This window comes from Capra hircus, chromosome 8, assembly GCF_001704415.2.
Source record: "Capra hircus breed San Clemente chromosome 8, ASM170441v1, whole genome shotgun sequence".
Taxonomy (NCBI): Eukaryota; Metazoa; Chordata; class Mammalia; order Artiodactyla; family Bovidae; genus Capra; species Capra hircus.
Window position 1 is genome coordinate 83,576,520 of NC_030815.1, and position 16,513 is coordinate 83,593,032.

Genomic DNA, 16,513 nt, shown 5'->3' on the forward strand with positions numbered 1-16,513 from the left:
GACCCCCAAGTCAGTGCATGAGAATCACATAGAGGCATCTTGGTAATGTCAAGAACTCCAAGGGAAGTTTCTTTCAACTGCTGAAATAAATAGCCTGTATTCTGGAGCCAAATTGCTTGGGTTTTACTCCTGGTTTCACCACTTACTAGCAGTGCAACCCAGAGCAATTTATTTAACTTCTCTGTGGACCTACTTCCTTCTCTGTAAAATGAGGATAATGATTATAGATACCTCAAAGGGGATGTGATTAAATCAGTTGAGAGAGACAGTGTGTGTGTTTACAATGCCTAGCATACAGTAGGCACTATATTAATATTTATGATTGGTGTTAACTATCATTATATAATATATTTTAACATGTTTTAAAGATATTTATATACATGGGAAGACTGTGGAGTTGATTTAGTGATCCAGATATGGAAAATGAAATAAATGATTAAACCAAACAATAATTAATTCCAAGTAAAATAAAAAACAGTGCATAAAAGATAAAAGAAATGGTTCAACTGTGAATATAATTAAAATAAACATATTAATAAATACAGTCTATTGATTTACCCCAAATTATGATATACCTATATTAGAAGGAGGGGAAGAAGAAATGTGCATATTAGTGCTGAAGCCTTAAATGTCTGAGAGTTAAATCCTTATTTTCCATTGTGCTAAGTCAGTAGATACTACCTAAAACTGAAAATCAAGAGGTACCAATGTAAACATGTGATTTAGACATAGGAATGTAAATACCGAAAGAATTAGTTTGATTGAGTTTAGAGTGATTACCTTTGAGAAGCTGGAATCTGAGGGACAAAGCAAAGTAAAAGGCAAGAAACAAAGTGAGAACTATACCCAACTGAATGCAGAGTGCTAGAGAATAGGAAGGAGAGATAAGAAGGCCTTCTTAAATGAACAATGCAACAAAATAGAGGAAAACAATAGAAGGGGAAAGACGAGACTTCTTCAAGAAAACTGGCACTATCAAGGGAATATCTCATGTTAGGATGGGCACAATAAACGACAGAAGTGAAAGGACCTAACAGAAGCAGAAGAGATAAAGAAGAGGTGGCAAGAAGACACAGAAGAGCTATACAAGAAAGGTCTGAATGACCCGGATAACCAAAAAGGTGTGGTCATTCTCCTAGAGCCAAACATCGGAGGTGTGAAGTCAAGTGGACCTTAGAAGCATTACTAAGAACAAACCTAGTGGAGGTGATGGAATCCCAACTAAGCTATTTCAAATCCTAAAGGATGATGCTGGTAAAGTGCTACACTCAATATGTCAGCAAATCTGGAAAACACAGTGGTGACCACAAGACTGGAAAAGGTCAGTTTTCATTCCAATCACAAAGAAGGGCAATGCCAAACTATGTTCAAACTATCATACTATTGCACTCATTTCACATGCTAGCAAGGTTATGTTCAAAATCCTTCAAGCTAGGTTTCAGCAGTTCATGAACCAAGAACTTCCAGACGTAAAAACTGGGTTTAGAAAAGGCAGGGGAACCAGAGACCAAATTGCCAGCATTCACTGGATCATGGAGAAAGCAAGAGAATTCTAAAAAATATCTACTTCTGGTCTACACTAAACCCTTTGATTGTGTAGATCACAACAAACTGTGAAAAATTCTTAAAGACATGGGAATACCAGATCACCTTATCTGTCTCCTGAGAAATCTGTATGTAGATCAGGAAGCAATCATTAGAACCAGACATAGAACAACTGATTGGTTCAAAATTAGGAAAGGAATATGACAAGGCTATGTTCACCCTGTGAGTATAACTTATATGCAGAGTACATTATGTGAAATGCTGGGCTGGATGAATCACAAGCTGGAATCAACACTGCTGGGAGAATTATCAACAACACCAGATATGCAGATGATACCACTCTAATGGCGGAAAGTAAAGAGGACTAAAGAACCTCTTGATGAAGGTGAAAGAGATTGAAAAAGCTGGCTTGAAACTCAACATCAAAAAGCTAAAATCATGGCATCTGGTCCCATCACTTCACAGCAAATAGAAGGGGAAAAAGTGGAAACAAGGACAGATTTTATTTTCTTGGGCTCCAAAATCACTGTGGACAATGACTGCAGCCATGAAATTACAAGATTCTTGCTCCTTGGAAGGAAAGCTATGACCAACCTAGACAGCATATTAAAAAGCAGAGACATCACTTTGCCAACAAAGGTCCTTTAGTCAAAGCTATGATTTTTCCAGTAGTCATGGACAGATGGGAGAGCTGAACCATAAAGAAGAGGGAGTGCCAAAGAACTGATGCTTTCAAACTGTAGAGCTGGAGAAGACTCTTGAGAGTCCCTTTGACTGCAAGGTGATCAAACCAGTCAATCCTGCAGGAAATCAACCCTGAATATTCACTGGAAGGACTGATGCTGAAGTTCCAATACTTTGGCCACCTGATGCAAAGTGATGACTCACTGGAAAAGACCCTGATGCTGGAAAGACTGAGGGCAGGAGGAGAAGCAGTCAACAGAAGCTGAGATGATTAGCTAGCATCACCAACTCAATGGACATGAATTTGAGCCAGCTCCAGGAAATAGTGAAGGACAGAGGAGATTGGGTGCTGCAGTCCATGGGGTTACAAAGAGTCGGATATGACCTACTGACTGAAAAACAACCGCAACAAAACACCTAACCTTCTGAAAGTGTTCCACAAAATTACAGCTGTAGGAAAGCTTCCAAACTCATTCTCTGATGCCACCATCACCCTGTGATCAGTATCAGACAAAGATACCACAAAAAAAGAAAAGTACAGGCCAATATCAATGATGAATGTTAGAGGCATAAATCCTCAACACAATACTAACAATCCAAGTCCAACAATACATTAAAAAGATCATTCACTATGATCAAGTGGGACTCGTGTACGGATGCAAGGATTTTTCAATATCTGAAAACCAATCGATGTAACACACAAACTGAAGAATAAAAACCATATGATTATCTCAGGAGATGCAGAAAGACAAAATTCAGCACCCTTTCATGATAAAAACTCTCCAGAAAGTGGGCATGGGGGAATATTCCTCAACATAATAAAAGCCATATATGACAAATCTACTGCTTAACGTCATACTCAATGTTGAAATACTGAAAGCATTTTCTCTAAGATCAGGAATAAGACAAGGATGTTCACTCTCACCACTATTCAGCATAGTTCTGGATGTCCTAGTTACAGCAATCAGAGAAGAAAAAGAAACAAATGGAATCCAAATTGAAAATGAAGAAGTTAAACTGTCACTGTTTGTAAATGACATGATACTATTCATAGAAGACCCTAAAGATGCTACTACAAAACGATTAAATCTCATCAGTGAATCTAGTAAAGTTGCAGGTAACACAATGAATACACACAAAATAACTGTTGCATTTCTACACAATAACATCAAAAGATCAGAAAGAGAAACTCAAGAAATAATTTCATTTACAATCGTATCAAAAGGATAAACTACCTATGAATAAACCTACCTAAGGAGACTAAAGAAAGACCTATACTCTGAAAATTATAAGGTGTCGATGAAGGAAACTGAAGAAGACTCAAACAGATGAAAAGATATGTTCATGGACTGGAAAAATTAATATTGTCAAAATGAATATACTACACAAAGCAATCTACAGATCTAATGCAATCCTGATCAAATGACCAATGGCATTTTTCACAGAACTACGGCTTTCCTGGTGGCTCAGACAGTAAAGAATCTGCGTGTAATGCGGGAGACCTGGGTTTGATCCCTGGGTTGGGAAGATCCCCAGGTGCAAGGAATGCAACCCTCACCAGTGTTCTTGCCTGGAGAATCCCTATGGACAGGCGAGCCTGGTGGGTACAGCCATGGTATCACAGAGTCAGACACGACTGAGCAACTAAGCACAGCACAGCACAGAACAAAAAAATCTTAAAATCTGTATGGAGACACAAAAGACCTTGAATAGCCAAAGCAATCTTAAGAAAGGAAAACAAAGCTGGAGGAATCAGACTTCCTGACAAAAGTAGAAATATAGATCAATGGAACTGAATAGAAAGCCCAGAAGTAAATTCATACACCTTTGTTCAGTTAATCTATGACAAAGGAGGCAAGAAAATACAATGTTGGACAGACAGTCTCGTCAACAAATGGCGCTGGGGGAACTAGACAGCTACCTGTAAAAAAAAAAAGGAAAAAAGATCATTCTTTAATACCATACACAAAAATAACCTCAAAATGGATTAAAGACCTAAATGTGAGACCAGACACTATAACACTCCTAGAAGAAAAAATAAGCACTACAATCTTCAACAGAAATGTAGCAATATTTTTTTTATCAGTCTCCCCAAATAATGGAAATAAAAACCAAAATGCACAAATGGGGCCAGCTTAAACGTAAAAGATTTTGCACAATAAAGAAAACAAAAAACAGAATGAAAAGAAAACCCACGATTGGGATAAAATGTTTGCACATGATGTGACTGACATGGGGTTAGTCTCCAAACTTTACAAACAGCTCATGAGGTTTAACATAATCCAAACAAACAAGCCACTCAAAAAATGGGCAGAAGACCTAAATAGACATTACTTCAAAGAAGACATACAGATGACCAAGAGGCACATGAAAAGATGCTCAACATCACTAATTAGTATACAAATGTAAATCAAAACTACAATGAGATATCATTCACACCAGTCAACATGGCTATCATTAAAAAAAATCCACAAAGAATAAACGCTGGAGAGAGTGTGGAGATAAGGGAACCCTCCTACAGTGTCGGTGGGAATGCAAATTGGCATAGCCACTATGGAGAACAGTATGGTGGCTTCTCTAAAAACCTAAAAATACAGCCACCATATGACTTTGCAGTCCCATCCCTGGGCATATTCCTGAAGAAAATCATGGTCCAAAAGGATATATGTACCCCAGAGTTTGTTTCAATGATGTTTACAATAGCTAAGATATGGAAGCCACCTAAATGTCCATCTATAGAGGAATGGAGAAAGAAAATATGGTGTATATATATACAATGGAATATCACTCAGCCATTAAAAAGAAAGAAATAATGCCATTTGCAGCAGCATGGATGAATCTAGAGATTGTCATACTTAGTGAAGTAAGTTAGACAGAGAAGGATAAATAGTGTATGATACCCCTTCTAAGAATCTAAAAAGAATTGGTACACATGAACTTATTTACAAAACAGAAACAGACTCACAGACTTGGAGAACAAACCTAGATGCCAGGGCAGGGTGGGATGGGGGAAAGAATACGGGGAAGGAACAGTTAGGAAGTTTGTGATTGACATATACACACTGCTATATTTTAAATGGATAACCAACAAGGTCCTACTGTATAGTACAAGGAAGTCTGCTCAACGTTATGTTGCAGCCAGGATGGGAGCAGAGTTTGGGGGAGAATGCATACATGTATATGTACGACTGGGTCCCTTTGCTGTCCACCTGAAACTATCACATCATTGTTAACTGGCTATACTTCAATATAAAATATAAAGTAAAAAAAATCTATCAAAAATTTTCTCAAATATCAAGAGCCAGGAAGTAGTTATTATAGATGAAATAAATTACTTTTTAACAATATAAAGCATGTATTTCATTTCCATTATTGCTGTCTTTCATGAAGATCAGAGACAATTTTGTAGTTCAAAGTTCATAACTGTTAAGTCATACAACTCACATATACCTATAATCCAAATTTGACTTGGAGTTGATAGTCTCTTTTTACTGTCTTTGATCTTAGTTTTTATTTATTTTTGCTTGTCCATTCACTATATGGGTTAATAGATACCTTCTAAAACTCACTGAAAAGTAAGGAAAGCAGCAAATAAATAAATGAACAAATAAGAACTTACCAGGGACTTGGTCATTTCTGGCTCTTCTGGGAAAGGGGCAGAGATCTGAGAAAACAGATTGACAGAGGGACATAAGAGAAGGAACTGTGTCAATGTCATTTACTGTCCATGAACCTGACCCCAAAACTTACTTGTAGAACCGTATCACAAAAAAATCATCCTGGACTGTACAAAGATTTAAATGCAGGAGTTTTACCAAAGCATGGCTAATACCAAAAAAAGAAAAAGAAAGTTAGAAACATCTTGATACCCAATAATTATGAACAGCTTAAATACTTTACAGGGCACCCATAGGATACAATATTACGTAAAATTAAAGTACTATAGAAAAATAAAATGGTAAGTAAAAATAAAAAGATGTACCAAACAGTATGATTCCATTTTCATTGAATAATGTGTATATGTACACATGAACACATATATGAATGCATTCATGCACACAGAGAAAATCATCTGGAAGAAATATATTAATATGTTAACAGATATAACATTTGGATGATGGGAAAATTATAGGTAATTTCCGGTATAGACCATCTGGTGATGTCCATGTGTAGTCTTCTCTTGTGTTGTTGGAAAGGGTGTTTCCTAAGACCAGTGTGTTCTCTTGGCAAAATACTATTAGCCTTTGCCCTGCTTCGTTCTGTGCTCCAAGGACAAATTTGCCTGTTCCTCGAGGTATTTTTTTACTTCCTTCTTTTGCATTCCAGTCCCCTATAATGAAAAGGGCATCTTTTTTGGGTGTTAGTCCTAGAAGGTCTTGTCGGTCTTCATAGAACCATTCAACTTCAGCTTCTTTAGCATTACTGGTCAGGGCATAGACTTGGATTACTGTGGTATTGAATGGTTTCCCTTGGAAATGAAGAGAGATCATTCTGTTGTTTTTGAGTTTGCATCCAAGTACTGCATTTCAGACTCTTCTGTTGACTATGATGGCTACTCCATTTCTAAGGGATTCCTGCCCACAGTAGTAGATATAATGATCATCTGAGTTAAATTCACCCATTCCAGTCCATTTTAGTTTGCTGATTCCTAGAATGTCGACAGTCACTCTTGCCATCTCCTGTTTGACCATTTCCAATTTGCCTTGATTCATGTACCTAATATTCCAGGTGTCTATGCAATATTGCTCTTTACAGCATCAGACTTCACTTCCATCACCAGTCACATCCACAACTGGGTGTTGTTTTTGCTTTGGCTCTGTCTCTTCATTCTTTTTGGAGTTATTTCTCTACTGATCCAGTAGCATATTGGGCACCTACCGACCTGGGGAGTTCATCTTTCAGTTTCATCTTTTTGCCTTTTCATACTGTTCATGGGGTTCTCAAGGCAAGAATACTGAAGTGGTTTGCCATTCCCTTCTCTAGTGGACCACGTTTTGTCAGAACTCTCCTCCATGACTTGTCCACCTTGGGTGGCCCTATATGGCATGCCTCATAGTTTCATTGAGTTAGACAAAGCTGTGGTCCATGTGATCAGATTGGTTAGTTTTCATCCCCATCCCTGGCACTCAATTCCGCACTCCCACTCCTAAATTTTCTTTTCCAATTGCCAATTGTTGCACACTGACCTCACCCCAGCAGCCATTACTCACAGATCAGAATCACTGGTTCCCATGTTCTACTGCTCACAGGCCCCAACTGAGGCATGAGATAGATGGGCTCCAGGTTAGACATTTACAGCCAGCCTCCTATTTACACTTCCAGATAGAAATAACAATAGGAACAAGTTAAATACCTGCACTTTGCCTCCAGTGGATACTTTAGGATAGCAGTCCTGGCCGTGGCAGAGAGGAGCTGAGTCCTGCTCAGATAAAGAGACCACTTATTTCTCATTCTTGAGGTCAAGGACACCTCCCTATCTATACATGCATAGAAAGTTTCCTCAGCAGTCAAAAAGGGAGGGAGCACCACCCCATAAGAGGTGGTGTCAACCTTCCCATAGGTTGCTGCACTGGAACCCACCTTGGCAAAAAAGATGTGCACACATATGAGGGAGGACCTAGGTCAGGTCAGTTATGAGGGAAAAAAAGTGAGATAACTGGCCAAAGACAGACAAAAACCTAGAAGAACTGCCCTATATAAACATTTAACTGTCTCTTTATCATGCTCCTCCTCGCTAGTGGGGATGCCCACACTCTTTCTCTCCAGGTATGTATCTCTACCTTGCTATGTCTTAACTAAACAAACTCTACCACATGTTATGCTGTGTCTCTAATAATAAACTTCATACCTGTTTTTGTTTTGTTTTTTACAGTTTTTGCCTCCTTAAAACATTTTTGCTTTCAAATAGGGCAAAAGCCAGAGAAACTCTGCTTCTGCCTCTTGCTGGTGGAGTGGATAGGATTCCAGGTTTTCACCCAGGTTCAATTCTTGGCCAGGGAACAAAGATCTCGCTTCAAGCCACCACTGTTCTCTCTACAAGATCATAATCATTCATTCTATGATTGATTCTATGAGTCCCTGATCACAGAGCCTCCAATAACTGTACCCCATGGCCCTGACTCTACATCAATCAATCCCATGTGCTGAAAAGGAAAAACTCCTGTGTGTTTTTCTTCTATTCTCACACCATCTACTTAGAGTTTTAGCATTATTCACACAGGTTAGGGACTCAGTCCTATAAGACTGTCCCCACCCCAATTTCAGATGCCAACCATAAGTTCAGGCTCTTACTTGTATTTCTGACCAACTGGCTACAATCAGATGGTCCACAAGGTTCCCTCATATTACACTAATTTTCTAGAGTAGTTCATAGAACTCAAGAAAATATTTTACTTATTAGATTACCAATTTATTATAAGAGAATATAATTCAGAAAGAAACAGGTAGAAGAGATGGATATCCAAGATATGTCAGAAGGAGTGCATTGCTCTCCCAGAATCTCCACATGTTCAATCTAGAAACTCTCCAAACTCCATTCTTTCAAGTTTTTATGAAGACTTCACTATGTACAGAGGACTGATTAAATAACTAGCCATTGGTGATTCAACTTCCTACTCAACTTCAATCTCTAAAACTTTAAGAACTTGCTTGGTTCCCCTGGCAAACAGCTCCCATTGAGTGATTCACTAGGGGCTTTTCAAACATCATTTCATTAAAATAAACTCAGGGGTGTTTCAAAGGAACTTATTATTTATAACAACAACAACAAAAACCCCACTAATTTCATCTTTATCTTTCTGGTGCTATGTCAAGAGACAGAAATAAAAGAGGCCCCTATAACTCTTATCACTTAGGAAATTAGAAAGGTGTTAGGAGCTTTGTGCTGGGAACTGTGGATGAAAATCAAAATACATATTTATTATATCACAATCCCGCCTGCATCAATAACTGGCATCCACACCTTTATTACTACTGTTGACTGAAAAAAAATTCTTACACTAAAAAGTGAGGATTATTTCTATTTAGTAGACTTAGTGAGGACTTAAGTCCAGGATACTGCCCCTCAGACAGCTAAAAGGGACTGTTCTGAAGAGATAAGGGAGGAGCCAGAGTAAACGGGAGCTTTTGCAACAAAACAAACACCAAGTATTTGGAATATCAAAAGATTCAGTTCAGTTCAGTTCAGTTGCTCAGTCGTGTCCAAGTCTTTGCAACCCCATGAATTGCAGCACGCCAGGCCTCCCTGTCCATCACCAACTCCCGGAGGTCACTCAAACTCATGTCCATCGAGTCTGTGACGCCATCCAGCCATCTCATCCTCGGTCGACCCCTTCTCCTCCTGCCCCCAATCCCTCCCAGCATCAGAGTCTTTTCCAATGAGTCAACTCTTTGCATGAGGTGGCCAAAGTACTGGAGTTTCAGCTCAGCATCATTCCTTCCAAAGAAATCCCAGGGCTGATCTCCTTCAGAATGGATTGGTTGGACCTCCTTGCAGTCCAAGGGACTCTCAAGAGTCTTCTCCAACACCACGGTTCAAAAGCATCAATTCTTCGGCACTCAGCTTTCTTCACAGTCCAACTCTCACATCCATACATGACCACTGGAAAAACCGTAGCCTTGACTAGACGGACCTTCAATGGGCCGTGAAAAATCACCCAAGGACTCCTCTCACTATCCACACACAGTAGATCTATACCATTAGTTTTCCTAACAAATTTACATACACACACAAACAATTGGGAACTCAATCAGTGAACAAATCTATGAATATTCCTGAATTTTAAAGATAAATTTTAAAATCTAAAACACATCCAAATCTGAAGTGCAAGGGAATGAACAGATTATTTATAGAGAAAGAATTTAAAAAATCAAGATGCCTCATCTGCAGTAATGAAAGCTAAGTGACATCAGAAATAGCATCTAAAGGACAACTTCTCTGTTAGGGCCAAAGACATTTCCAAAAATGAAAGCACTTACAAAGTATCTCTTACCATTATCTGAGAAAAAAAACCCCACAAAACTATTCCAAATAAATGTAAAATAAATCAGGTGAGAAGTAGCAAACAGAAATATATTTTTCAGCAATAACTTTTGCAAGATATATAATTATTGAAAAGGACAATGATGATGATATAAGAATGTAATCAAAGGGAAAAGTAATAACATTATCATATGACAAAACATTTCAGGAAAAAAACAGAAGTTATCTGGGGTATAGAATGGAAACAATGAACAAAAATTTCATCAATCCAATGAAAAAGGAAAAGAAAAGCAGAAAACAATGAATTAAAATAAATAGTAAACATTAAAATGGAAGGTATAAAATTGGGTAAATCAGTATTACACCAAACTGAAAAGGTAAAATTATCTATTGACAAAGACTAGATTATAGGTTAGACTTGAAAAAACCAAATTGTATTTATTGCAAGGAGTAGATCTAAACAATGAGAGCAATAGAAATACAAAATAAAGCCCTTGTCAAAGATAAATCATCCAAATGAAAGTGAAAGCTGGGATAGCAATATAAATATCAAAATGAAATTCAAGGTTGAAATTGCTTTTCACTGAAAAGCGAGATCCTATAATAATAGCATCCAATAAATTTTAAAAAATACAAAATGCATTAACCATTAGATTTATGCATGCCTTTCCCCCAAATACATGCAAACAAAACTAGTAAAAAAGCACATAGAACTACAAAGTGAATTACTAGTAAAAAATTATTACTGCAACTCTTTAGAAATATGATGAATCAAGTAGACCAAAAATAAGAAAAGAAAGACTTGAAAAATACCAACAAGCTATATTTAATATATATTAGGAGAGGTTTATACCACACAAACAGAAAATATGCTTTCTCTTATATCCATTGAACAAAGCTCACTGTAACTTGTGTAGCTTGCCTTCAAGTCACAAAGAGAAAGAGAAATATCGTATTCTAACACACAGGGAGGCCTGGCGTGCTGCAATTCATGGGGTCGCAAAGAGTTGGACACGACTGAGCAACTGAACTGAACTGAACTGACTGAACACACATATATAGAATCTAGAAAAATGGCTCTGAAGAATTTATTTACAAGGTAGCAATGGAGAAACAGACATAGAGAATAGACTTATGGACATGGGGAGAGGGGAGGAGAAGGTGAAATGTATGGAAAGAGTAACATGGAAACTTACATTACCATGTTTAAAATAGATAGCCAATAGGAATTTGCTATATGGCTCAGGAAACTCAAACAGGGGTTCTGTATCAACCTAGAGTGGTGGGATGGGGAGGGAGAGGGGAGGGAGTTTCAAAAGGGAGGGGATATATGTATACCTATAGCTGATTCATGTTGAGGTGTGGCAGAAAACAACACAATTCTGTAAAACAATTATCCTTCAATAAAAAATAAAATTGAAAAAAAGGAAAAGCTTGATAAATTGTTAAAAGTTGAGACTTTGCAGTCTACAGTCTATGAAAATACAATAAAAATAAACAAAACATATCAATAATTCAGGAATAAAGAAAATCAACTCAGGATCAAAGTGGAACACCAAACTGAAATTATACATTTCAAAAATAAAGATGTATGTAAAAGAAATATCATACCCCTAAATGTATCCAGTATAAAATTAGGAAAATAAGGAAAAAAATGACAGTTACATAAAATGGGGGGAAATGGGGGAGTGGGGAGAAAACATTTTTTTAAAAGATAAAATTAATATAAATATAGTAGAGAGTATAAACATAATGAATACTTCAAAATGACCAATAAAATAAATCTTGATATTCCTAATAATAAAAAAGGAAGAAAAATGATACATAAATAAATAACTAGGAATGACAATGTAGCTCCTAACCGGGATACAAAGCACATGACGATATATTTTAAAATCTCTAGCAAAGTGTACCATGAAGAAAACTTTCACATATTGAGGCATGGAGAAGTTGTTTTAGCTTACACATGGTTCAGACTGAACTTTGTGTGAACATACACAGCACATCTGCTTTAACCATTAAGGTGTTTGGAAGATAAGAATAAGTAACTCCCTTCTTATAGCATCTCCTTAACAGGAATCATGGTCCTGCAGTCTCACTGTATATGTATTAAATCTAGCTGCTTTAAAACGTCGAAGGAATGTATCCCTGTCGTGTTTGATATGTGATCTTTGTTCTGATAAGTTTATAAGGCTAAGCTGAAAACCATACTCCAACCCAGCAATTCCTCAGAGCCTCCTGGCTGTCTCCTGGGCTACAGTCCTCAGTGTGGCTCAAACAATACTAACAAAACTCTTTTCTACTCCTATTATGATTATTTATTATTTCCATCAATAATTTTTTAAAAATCAGAAATAGAAACAACCTAGTAAGCAGAAAAAAGAGAGGATATTAATGACCATCTACCATCTCTCCCCTTCAGATCCTTCATTTCTCAGGCCCCACAGTTACCCTCCCCCCACAGAATCCAGGAACCTGCCCACCGATCCAACAACAAAGATCCCACAGATCCCATCACTCCGCCTGGAGTTCCACCATCCACTATCACTCCCACCCCATGTCTCCAGGGATTCACCATTCCAGACCCCACCAATCCCGCCGGAAGCCACCATCAAGACCACACCGACCCCTATTATTCCATCCACTGGCGGCCTCCATCTCTGACCCCATTGTTCATCACGGACAGCAGCGACACCTCTTCACTAAATCCCCACCGCAATGCTCCCTGCACTCACCAGCCCCTCACCCATGCTCTTTCCAGACAGTGGTCATTTAGATGTCGCAGTGGTAAAGAATCTGCCTGCCAATGCAGAAGGTGCAAGTGGCATTGGTTGGATCCCTGGGTGGCAAAGATCCCCTAGAGAAGGAAATGGCAACCCGCTCCAGAAAATTCCATGGACAGAGGAGCCTGGAGGGCTACAATCCATGGGGTCGCAAAGAATCGGACACGACTGAGCGATTGAGCGCGCACACACAAACACACACGCGCGGCACGCGCGCGCGCACACACACACACACACACACACACACACACACACACACACACAGTCACAGGAAATACAACTCCACCTACTTCCTTTTTCTGGATTCCCTCCTTGCCCCTGTGGAATTTCTTAGGCTCCGCCTCCATATGCCCATGCTCAACAGTGGCTTCTCTGCGGAAATTTGCCAGTATTCAACATGGCGCTCTGCTGAACTCTGCCCTTCTCTAAATGATTTAAATTCGATTCAATATGGCGGCGCCCATGTAGTCACTCAGGCCTGTGGGCCGCCATGTTGAAGTGAGGTAGACTTGTGTAGTAAAGAGCTGTCAGGAGGAAAGGGGGAACCGAGGGATGTATCCTGGAATTAAGCCAGGAACAACCAGAGCTGATCACCCAAAGCAGCCCTGGCATCTTCCCTATTCCTGTGGATTTGAAGCACCTCAAACAATAATATTTAAGCAGCAATTATTAAGTACTCCATCCCCAAGTAACAGAATAAACATTCTATCCAAGCATCTAGGGAGCATTTACCAGGGGATACCATAATCTGTGGGCTTCCCTGGTGGCATCAGTGATAAAGAACCTGCCTGCCAATGCAGGAGACACAATGAGATGTAGGTTTGAAAAGTACATGAATGAGAGACCTGTAACCAAATTGGCTTTGGACTTGAACAGCAATAACAGAACCTAGAAGATAAAAGAGTAATACATTCAAAAAGTTGTGGGAAAGTTGTTTCTAACTTGGAACTTTTATACTATACAAAATTATTAATTACATTTTGGTATAGAATACCAACATTTTCAGACATGCATGGTCTCAAAGTAATTGCTCTCCTATTCATACTTTTCTTAGGAAACTACTGGAGAAAGAAACATGAAATCAAAATAGTAGGATCCAGCAAAAAATCACAGCTGTGCAGGAGTTCTAGAGAGCTTTCATTGCAGATCTGAACAGCTCAGAATAAATATCTTCGAGAATATGAAACTGTCAAAATCAGTGTTACTGTGAATGCACTAGGAATTCATGGGGGAGAAAAAGGCCTTTGAAGGTAGTATGAAGAGGTTGGAAAAAAGTATTGTTTCAGAACATGTTACACTAGTTTCTCCGAGATACATATCCTCACACACATACATTTTCAATAAGTAGGCAAGAAGAAAAGCAAGCCAAGAAAAGCAATATAAACAGAGGGGCATGTATATATACACAAACTAGCAATAAACATGTCTTTGTACAGAATGATTAGCATTCTGATCCTACTGGATTTGATTTAGGTCATACCCGAATGGTCTAGTGGTTTTCCCCACTTTCTTCAGTTTAAGTCTGATTTTTGCAATAAGGATTTCATGATCTGAGCCACAGTCAGCTCCTGGTCTTGTTTTTGCTGACTGTATAGAGTTTCTCTGTCTTTAGCTGCAAACAATATAATCAATTTGATTTCAGTGTTGGCCATCTGGTGATGTCCATGTGTAGAGTCTTCTCTTGTGCTGTTGGAAGAGGATGTTTGCTAAGATCACTGTGTTCTTTTTGTAAAACTCTATTAGCCTTTCCCCTGCTTCATTCTGTACTCCAAGGACAAATTTGCTTGTTACTTCAGGTACTTCTTGACTTCCTACTTTTGCATCTCAGTCCCCTATAATGAAAAGGGCATCTTTTTTGGGTGTTAGGTCTAGAAAGTCTTGCAGGTCTTCATAGCACCATTCAACTTCAGCTTCTTCAGCGTTACTGGTCAGGCCATAGACTTGGATTACCGTGATATTAAATGGTTTGCCTTGGAACTGAACAGAGATCATTCCGTCGTTTTTGAGATTGCATCCAAGTACTGCATTTCGGACTCTTTTGTTGACTATGTTGGCTACTCTATTTCTTCTAAGGGATTCCTGCCCACAGTAGTAGATATAATGGTCATCTGAGTTAAATTCACCCATTCCAGTCCATTTTAGTTCTCTGAATCCTAGAATGTCCATGTTCCCTCTTGCCATCTCCTGTTTGACCACTTCCAATTTGCCTTGATTCATGGACCTAACATTCCAGGTTCCTACAGGATACTGCTCTTTACCGAATCTGAGCTTCCTTCTATCACATCCACAACTGGGTGTTGTTTTTGCTTTGGCTCTGTCCCTTCATTATTTCTGGAGTTATTTCTCCACTGATCTCCAGTAGCATATTGGGCAACTACCGACCTGGGGAGTTCACTGTATCCTATTTTTTTGCCTTTTCATACTGTTCATGGGGTTCTAAAGGCAAGAATACTGAAGTGGTTTGCCACTCCCTTCTCCAGCGGGCCACATTTTATCACTGGAAAACCACTAGACCATACAGGTATGACCTAAATCAAATCTCTAATTATTATACAGTGGAAGTGACAAATAGATTTAAGGGACTAGATCTGATAGACAGAATGCCTGATGAACTATGGACAGAGGTTTGTGACATTGTACAGGAGAAAAGGATCAAGATCATCCTCAAGAAAAAGAAATGCAAAAAAGCAAAATGGCTGTCTGAGGAGGCCTTACAAATAACTGTGAAAAGAAGAGAAGCCAAAAGCAAAGGATAAAAGATAAGATACAACCATTTGAATGCAGAGTTCCAAAGAATAGCAAAGAGAGATACGAAAGCCATCGTCAGTGATCAGTGCAAAGAAATAGAAGAAAACAATAGAATGGGAAAGTCTAGAGATCTCTTCAAGAAAATTAGAGATACCAAGGGAACATTTCATGCAAGATGGGCTCAATAAAGGACAGAAGTGATATGGACCTAACAGAAGCAGAAGATATTAAGAAGAGGTGGCAACAATACACAGAAGAACTGTACAAAAAAAAAAAAAACTTCACGACCCAGATAATCACAATGGTGTGATCACCAACCTAGAGCCAGACATCCTGGAATGTGAAGTCAAGTGGGCCTAAGGAAGCATCACTATGAACCAAGCTAGTGGAGGTGATGGAATTCCAGTTGTGCTATTTCAAATCCTAAAAGATGATGCTGTTCAAGTGCTTCACTCAATATATCAGCAAATTTGGAAAACTCAGCAGTGGCCATAGGACTGGAAAAGGTCAGTTTTCATTCCAATCCCAAAGAAAGGCAATGACAAAGAATTGAGTGCACAGTTGCACTCATCTCACATGCTAGTAAAGTAATGCTCAAAATTTTCCAAGCCAGGTTTCAGCAACATGTGAGCCGTGAACTTCCAGATGTTCAAGCTGGTTTTAGAAAAGGCAGAGGAACCAGAGATCAAATTGCCAACATCCACTGGATCATCAAAAAAGCAAGAGAGTTCCAGAAAAACATCTATTTCTGCTTTATTGACTATGCCAAAGT

General features: G+C 38.7%; 1 protein-coding gene across 1 annotated transcript in view; it reads right to left on the reverse strand.

Annotated features, from left to right (window-relative positions):
* The window catches only part of ZNF484 (zinc finger protein 484), a 28,219-nt gene extending 15,160 nt beyond the window's left edge, over nucleotides 1-13,059 (reverse strand). Inside the window, exons 1-2 of the mRNA XM_005684158.3 lie at nucleotides 12,946-13,059; nucleotides 5,849-5,893 (exon numbers count right to left, since the gene is read on the reverse strand). Coding sequence (XP_005684215.2) covers nucleotides 5,849-5,893; nucleotides 12,946-12,960 — 60 coding nt within the window. The 5' untranslated portion in view covers nucleotides 12,961-13,059. The remainder of the gene's footprint in view (nucleotides 1-5,848; nucleotides 5,894-12,945) is intronic.